The sequence below is a fragment of the Quercus lobata genome, chromosome 1 (assembly GCF_001633185.2).
Source record: "Quercus lobata isolate SW786 chromosome 1, ValleyOak3.0 Primary Assembly, whole genome shotgun sequence".
NCBI classification, from domain to species: Eukaryota; Viridiplantae; Streptophyta; class Magnoliopsida; order Fagales; family Fagaceae; genus Quercus; species Quercus lobata.
In genome coordinates this window covers 14,927,182-14,935,682 of record NC_044904.1, presented here as the reverse complement: position 1 = coordinate 14,935,682, position 8,501 = coordinate 14,927,182, and the positions used below count along the sequence as shown (strand labels likewise).

The 8,501-nt window shown below is 36.8% G+C and overlaps 1 protein-coding gene across 1 annotated transcript; it reads right to left on the bottom strand.

The window, feature by feature from the left end:
• Positions 1-262: 262 nt before the first annotated feature.
• LOC115949628 lies at positions 263-1,378 on the bottom strand. Its single transcript, XM_031066905.1, has one exon. It carries the CDS (start codon positions 1,376-1,378, stop codon positions 263-265), a length of 1,116 nt encoding a protein of 371 aa, XP_030922765.1.
• Between the last annotated feature and the right edge of the window lie 7,123 nt (positions 1,379-8,501).

The following is an 8,501-nucleotide window of genomic DNA, read 5'->3' as shown; positions in this document are numbered from 1 at the left end:
GAAGAAAAGTGGAGGTAGTCCATCTGGTCCCGGTGCTTTTAAATGATCCATTTGCTTCAAAGGTTCATCAACCTCTTCCCTCACAAATTCCGCCATTAGCATGTTGTTTAGGTCCAAGGTGATTACAGTTGGAATTGTTGCAAGAACTTGTTCAATATTTGGTGGGTTGGCCGAATGGAATAGCTCTTGATAATGATTAATTAAAATCTGAGAACTCTCCTCTTCATCTGAGCACACCTCTCCCTCAACATTTTGCAGCTCATCAATCCGGTTCCTCCCATACCTGTGTGAAGCACGGGAAGAATCGTGTATTTTGGTCTCCCTCTTGCAGCCACAAAGCCCTTGATCTTTGCTTCCACATTTTCTCCTCTTTGATCAATAGTCCATTAATCTCCCATTTCAATTTGCACACCCTATCCATCGGCCCTCCCCTGATTGTTAACTCTTTAGCTTTTCTCAGTTGCTCCTTTTTTTCTTTCAAGGACTTGGTAATGTTCCCAAAGTTATGCCGATTCCAATAACTAAGCTTTTGTTGGCACTCCTGAATTTTTCCTTCCACCTGATCCATTGGACCTCCTAAAAAGAATCTGCCCCAAGCCGAAACAACAATCTCTTTACACCCCGGATCCTCTACCCACATCTGCTCAAATCTCCAAGGCTTCTTCCGTCTCTTTGTAATACCTTTAGGTAGAATAATTATGGGTTTATGATCGGATGACCCACACTCCAAGTGAACAACTTTTGTAGCCGAGAAAAGTTCAATCCAATCCGTAGTAGCCACTGCTCTGTCCAGCCTTTCCCATATTGTATTATTCCCCCCATTTCCTCTCCACCAAGTATATTTACTCCCTACAAATCCCAGGTCTTTGAAACCACATTCATCCAACACCTCTCTAAATGCTTCCATTTGTTTGACTGGTCTTGGCCTTCCTCCAAGTTTCTCATGCCCCTTGGTAATTTCATTGAAGTCCCCCGCACATACCCACGGGATCGAATATTTGTTTTTCAATCTTCTCAGCTTATCCCACGATTCATAACGAAGATTAGTATCTGGCTCACCGTAGAATCCTGTAAACCTCCACTCTTCTTCCTTCCCCTTATTCACAATAGCATCAATGTGATTAAGGGAATATGTATCAACTGTAAAGTCGCATTCTGCCTTCCAAAAAATAGCCACTCCTCCTCCTCTATTGTCCCGTGATACTTCAATCATACCTCCAAATTTATATCGCACCTTGATTGCTTCTAGCCTTGCTTTATCGAGCCATGTTTCGGCTAGGAACACGAGTAAGGGATCTTGTGCCCGAATCATATCTCCGAGCTCTTGTTCTGTCTGTGGGTTCCCAAGCCCACGAGAGTTCCAACATAAGAGATTCATTGTTGCTGGCAGGGCTGAATATCAGCCTTCGCCAATGAAATAATGGTTTTCCGATCATCATGTGAAACCTGCTTCTTCCTCTTCGGTAACTCATGATCATCAATGTCTAAGCCTGAGCGTTTCAATGTTGGTGGTGAGAAGCTTTCATGGAGTTCAGAGTGTTTTGGCCATGGAATTCTTTTCCACGTTGGTGCATAGTTTGTGGCACCCCCATCAGTTCCAAAATTAGGGTTTGTTTGAGTAATTGGCACGTGATTAGCACTTGCCTTAAGCGTGTGCTCACTTAACAGCTTACGTGCCTCTGTTGCAAGTTGCTCAGTTTCTTTCGTTTTTGCCAACTCATCTACCATACCCTCAGGATCAATTAGTATTTCAGCAGTAACGGCTCTTCCATAATGAGAATCCTTTTCCAAATCAAATTTTCTTAACTCCCGATCAATCTCATTTATTTTCTCCATAAAATACTCCCTATGATTCACGGTTTCCTCCCTGATTGCATGCGCGTCCAAGCTGGCTTCCTTATTAATTTCAATATCAGTCGTAACTGTTTTTTCCTATGACTTTATGTTTTGAAATTGAAACTCATTAATTTCGCCTCCCTGGGTTCTGCCACGCGCCGCTACTGCCGCTATTTTCAGCCCCGATCTCTTTTGCTTCCCGCCGGTAGTCTCAAGTTCCTTTCTTCTTGTCTCATAATACCCTGGTACTACGATCACTGAGTTTTTGTGCATGGGTAATAGGGATGCATGTAGCCACGAACTGTACTCCTGGTCTTTCTATTCTAAGGATCCGTTGCTTTGTATCCAGCGTTCACAATCCTTATCAAAATGATTCAAGTAGCCACACCAGTAACACACGTTAGGTAGGCGTTCGTATTTGAAAGAAACCCATCCCTTCGATCCATTTTTCTATGTGAAAACCCTTCCACGGCATAGTGGTAGGTTTGTGTTTACCCAAACCCTAATTCTCATGATTTCACCACTTTCAACGTCCATTTGACTCACATCCCTCTTTACCTCTCCCACAGCTTCGCATAGTTTCTCTGCAACCTCCCTGCTCAAAAATTTGATTGGGATATCATGGACTTGTACCCACATAGAAACTTGATCAAAGACTAGCTCCTTAGCAGGTATGGTATGATCATAGCGCTGAATCAACACCAGGTGTTTGTCAAAACTCCATGGTTCCCCTTCGAAAATTTTCTCAACTTCTTCTTCATTATCGAACACAAATAGTAATATGTGGCCTCCAAATAGGATTGAAGGTTCTAATGATAGCCTCAGTATTCAACATCCGTTTAGTAAGGAATTTTGTTGCAATAGTGCAGTTTGGCAGTTCCGTTGTCTCATCAAATTGAAATTCTCCACCCTCTCTGTCCTTCAAGGACATATTCTCCCAACATTTCGTAAGAGTATCCGTTTTTCTCAAAAAGGATTCAAACAGATAGTGTTTCCCACAGCCCTAGAAAGGATTCCCAACAAACCTACAAGCAACAGTGTTACTTGAGGGACTCAATAACCTTACAAGAAGGAAACGACTAGTTCTATAGTCTAAGAGAAAAAGAAGCTTCTTTTCTTAGAAGGAGAAACGACTACGGTAAATTAGATTAGTTTCTTTAATAACATTTTTAGTTTTTTACTTAGGGCACGTTTGGTAGACTGTAATAGACACTGTAATGTAATAGATATTCTTATGGCATAACTATTCAACTATTTGGTTATATTTTTATTACAATGGATAGTTATTCCTTATGAATAGCTATTCTTCAAAATGAGGAATAATTATTCCTTATCAAAAGTACTGAATATCTATTCCTTCACCTTATGTAATAACTTTTTAAAAAAATTTCCTAAAAAGCCATTAGTTGCCACATCTTCAAAAGGAAAGAAAATAAATTTTCATTGTTATTAATTATTAGCTCTATTTTGAACACCCTAGAATAAGTGTATTTTAGTAAATTTGACTTTAAAATGATTTAATTACACCTTCTTTTTATATTCTACTAAATTGTGGATGCATATTCAAGATTCTATTCCTAAATGGTCACCAAATTAATGAATAGTAATACTTATTACATTCCAACTTAATGTATTCCTTGTAATACTTATTCTTATTCCCATGTAATAATGTTGACACCCTATTTTGCAACCCGTATTTAACCTCACATGAAGGGTAAAAGGGTAATTTCACATTGGAAATATGCATCTTGATTCTTGTCATTAGATCCTTAATCTCATTACACCAAAATAATCTTGATGTTGTAACGATCAAATCGACTGGTCATGAGCCCTAATCGGACCATTAGATTGAAAGTTATCATCAAATCAAGTTTTAATGGCTGAGATGCACTATTACAAATTGAGTCTGACTATATGTGATTATGAACAATTGATTTCAATTGGTTATAAATATAATCAATTTGAGATCGATGATGTGTCATAATTTGATTGGTTAGGAATACATTTTATGGTAGAGTTGCATACACCTAATTAACTAGATAATTAAACATTAATTATTCAATGAGTAATTTGTGCAATTATCTTTTAATCTATATATATATATATAAAACCGAAACCTCTACTGGCACCACAATTTTCCACGTCAGCACAATATTTAAAAATCTATATATATATATATATATATATAAAACCGAAGCCTCTGCTGGCACCACAATTTTCCACGTCAGCACAATATTTTAAAAAAAAAAAAATAAAAAAATAAAAACATTATAACACCTCAAAACCCTAGCAACCTTACCCCTCTCTCAAGTTAAGAAATAAAACCCTAACAACCTTACCCCTCTCTCAAGTTAAGAAATATAAAGCCATAATTTCTGCAAACTCTCTCTCTCCAAACGTAAATATCAAATTCAACCCCTTTAATTTCTCTTTATATTTTTTAGGCTTCTATAGAGTTATAGTGAGTTATGCTGATTTTGTTTTTTGTGTATGTGTGTATAGATGGTCATAATACTCCGGTATTCCAAGAGAAGTTTGTGTTTTCGTTAATTGAAGGCCTTAGAGAGATAAGTGCTGCAGTTTGGAAAAGCAAAACAAAAGACGATTTCATTGGCAGCGGAAAGTAATTACTTTGTCTCATATTTTTGTTTTTTGAATTGATTTTGTGTGCTTTTTAGACCCTTTTGGATCAATTTTGTTAATTGGGTTTTTTTTTTTTTTTTGATAGGGTCCAATTGGGGAAGGTTCTTTCAAAGGGCTACGACAACCGCACTTGGTGTTTGTATACTAATAGTGGGGGATAAGTACTATAAATTACTAACCCTTTTAAGTGTATTAGTTAGAATTATTTTCAAATGATTGTACCAATAAAAGTGAATGTGTATAAATTTTGTTTAACTATCCCGTGCATCGCACGGGTTAGCGACTAGTTAGAGTAAATTTAGAGCCAATTAAGTCTGAAATGGGAGTGATTGGAGCCATTTAATGTTAATTGGGAGCTAATTTGGGGACCTATTAATGTTAATTGTGCTGAAACCATTTTCTAACAAATAACCTCTGCTTACCATTTCATTGATATCTCTCAGAATATTTTGAATCTGTGAATGAGGTTATTTTTTCCAGAAACTAGACATCCAGGGCTTCAATTTGAGCACAAGAATGAGACAATTCCGATCAGAATTGAGGCAGATATGATTTTTCAAAGTTGGCTCTATAGGCTGTGACAGCAGCTACGGGAAAACCGAATTTTGGCTTGCTCCTCACTCCCACCAATCTTTCCATTTAATGCACCAGATTTCCCTAAATGCTAAAATGAGGTCTAGGTTCATGATTCCTTGTCAACTCTCATTAAATGGCCTTCCATTCATATTTCCTCTACCACTACTATATAAACCCCCCTCTCCTTCATTCCAGGGGACACAAAAAAATCCCACTCTCTTCTCTTCTCTTAAGTTCTAGTGAAGTTGAGTAGTCTTGTCATATCTTGGTCTTCCTGAGATTCAAGGTATTGAGTGAGACTCACTCTCCCTCTCCTAGTTCTTCTTTTCCTCCACCTTTAGGACCTCCATCAAGAATCTCCTCCTCCATTACATGGATCTTGCATGAAGGTATAATCCCCTTCCCTAACTGTTTGCTTATATTGTCATGATGAGAATTTAAGATTAAAGCATGATAATTCTCTTGAATATGTTTGAATGTTCTTAATTGTTCTTATGTGTTCTTCACATGTTCTTAATTGTTCATCACATGTTCATGCATATCACTAGATTTAATCTTAAATCCACATCAAAAATATGAAAAACATGTTTGTTTAGTAATTCTTTCAAATCCTTGAATCTAGGTTTATCACTATCCACACACATTCACTAGAGTTCATTTTTTAATCCAAACGTCATGCTTAATAAATTGAATTAGGTTTTATCACATGTACACACATTAAATTCAACATACAAATTGATTGACATATTGGATGATGTGATATGAATGTTGGCCACCATAGTCTAGAAGACCGGTTTTACCGGGCAAGGTGGGTGCCTAACACCTTCCCATCTTGTAACATAGCCTCCGAGTTTAGATCAAGGGTTAGTAGATCAAATACTTATCCATGTAATTTTTGATTTTTAGATTGTAACTAGGAAATAAAATCATGTACTTTATCTTAGATTGTAGCTAGGACCAAAGCCATGTAATTTTCTTATGATCAATGTAAATTCAATTTCAAATTAATAAAATGAGGAATTTTTCATTCATGGTTTTCTTATTTTTCCAATAATTAAATAAGTGGCGACTCCATTGTAAAACCCTTAATCTAAAGGGAAAAATATAACTAGTCGAATCTCCATTTTGAGAGACAATAACACGACTCCACCCATTCACGTGGGTTTGGCCCAACATCCTATAAAAACGGGCCGGGGGCGCGGTCTCTCACAGTGGCGACTCCACTGGGGATATTGAGGGCTAAGCTTCAATTAGGTTATGGTGGCCAACCATGTCATTGTTTGTTTATTACTTTTTGTATATAATATGTCTAATATGTCATTATTTTGCATGTCATGCATCATTTGCTTGAATGAAATTTATTTTATTTGTGTGCAAGCCTGAAAGCTCGGTAGTATTAGCCGTGGATTGTGGTCTTCCTGAGACTCACATACCCAGCGGTGAACCTACCACCCACCGCGACAAGGATCATCATGGTTATGCCATGGTGGTTCATAGGGACAAACTGTACCGTTCAGACCAACGCGGCACTCCTGGCGTCACAAGTTGGGAGGTACGACGTCCTAGCTTGTGGGGACCTTTAACCTACCTTCTACCCATGTTGTAATGACCCATAGAACCTATCTTTAGGTCGGTCCATGTAAATTGCATTTCATTACGCATTTGTTTGGCCGTTGTTTGAACCATGATGATTCAAGTCCAACGCTTGAGCCCATCATGATTGTTTGAACATTGTATGTTGTGAATGAACTCAAACCCAAAAGCTTAAGATTGAACTCTACTTGAAATGGAAGACCAATTTTTTTCTTGAATGAGTCTACGCCCAACACTTGAGCCCATCAAATGTGTATTTGCATGAAGGGCCAAAAGTTCACAAGATACATGCCTTCCAAGTGTAAGGTCAAGCCATTTCAAGCAAATACCAAATGATCATATAGTTCAAGCCTTCCAAGTGCAAGCCCAAGCCATTTCATCATAATCAATGTTCAAGCCCACCAAGCCTCAAGCATCCTAAATGGACCAAGAAGAAGCAAGTGGCCCAACTTTGCCTCACTCCACATTTGGTTTGCAACATCATGGTTAAGCTTAAAGTTTATTTGTTTAATCCATGTTTCTATGTTTCTTTGAATTCAAAAATTTTATTTAGCATTTAATGAGCTTTGTTTGTGTATATATATTAAAAAAAAAAACAAAAAAAAAATTCAAAAAAATTTCAAGATTTCCAAATCTTTCCCAAAAAAAGAAAAAAATTTTCAAATGAAAAAAAAAGTCTTTGGACTAGAGGCATTGAGCCCTTATGTCATTTTTTGAAAAAAAATTCTTTGAACTATGGGCATTGGACTTCCTAGTGACTTTTTCAAAAAGGCCCATTTTTTTTCTTTCAAAGATTTCAAGATTCTTTAAAAGTCTTCTTTTTAAAGTGGTACATGAGGATCCCTTGGACAAAACTTTTTCTAAATTGTGATGTTTAAAGGCTTGAACAATCAACTTGTACTGAGAATGGATTAATTTCATTTGATTCGTGTAAACACTTTTGCTAAATTACTTGGAATAAAAGAAGAAATGGTCTTACAAGGCAATCAAAGAAAATCTATCCATCAAAAAATTCAAAAAGCTCATGCATTCATTCCAAATTTCTGAAAACTTTTGTGTCTCCAATAAAGCATCATACTTTTTCTTTTAAGAGGAATTTATTAAAAGAGCTCAAGTCACTGTGCCTACAAGCAAGCATTACTAGGGATAGGAGGCCGTTTTTGGTTAAACCAAATTATTTCCTATGACCTAGAATGTTCATCATCCATTGCTAGCCCATTTGAGCCTTCAAACATTTAGCCTTTTTTTTGCATAAACCCACTAAAATCTAAACCTAGGGTGGGAAAGTTCAAAGTATGCATGCTTAAATCTCATGTTGAGGAGGAGTTAACCTTGTAGTTTTGAAGTTAATTGATGAAGCTCTCCTAGAAGACATGAAAGACAAGTAGAGAATTCATTAAGCTATAAGAGATCATCAAAGTAAAAGGAGTTTTCACTCAATCAAGGAAAGAGAAATGAAATTCCATTAATGTGAGAGAAAACAAAATGTGCATCAAGTTTGAAGAACCTAAAATTCATCATGCCAAGAAGAGTAGAAGGTTCATCCAAAAGAAAGTTCATCAAAAAGGAAAAGATTCATCAAGCACAGAAAGGTGCAAGTCCATTGAGGCAAGAAAGAAGTCTAGAGAGTGCATCAAAATGACCAAAAATCATTAAGCTGAGAAATACAAGGAGGGCAAAAGGTCCCCAAAAGTTCATTCAATCAAGAGATGAAAGACCAAAAAAGAAAAAAAAAAAAAAAAAAAAAAGAAGAAAAAAAGAAAAAAAAAAAAAGAAAAAAAAAAGAGCCCGCTAGGCTGAAAACCCAAAAGGGCGGTCTAGGCAAAAGTTAGGGCCAAAAAAAAAGAGCCCGC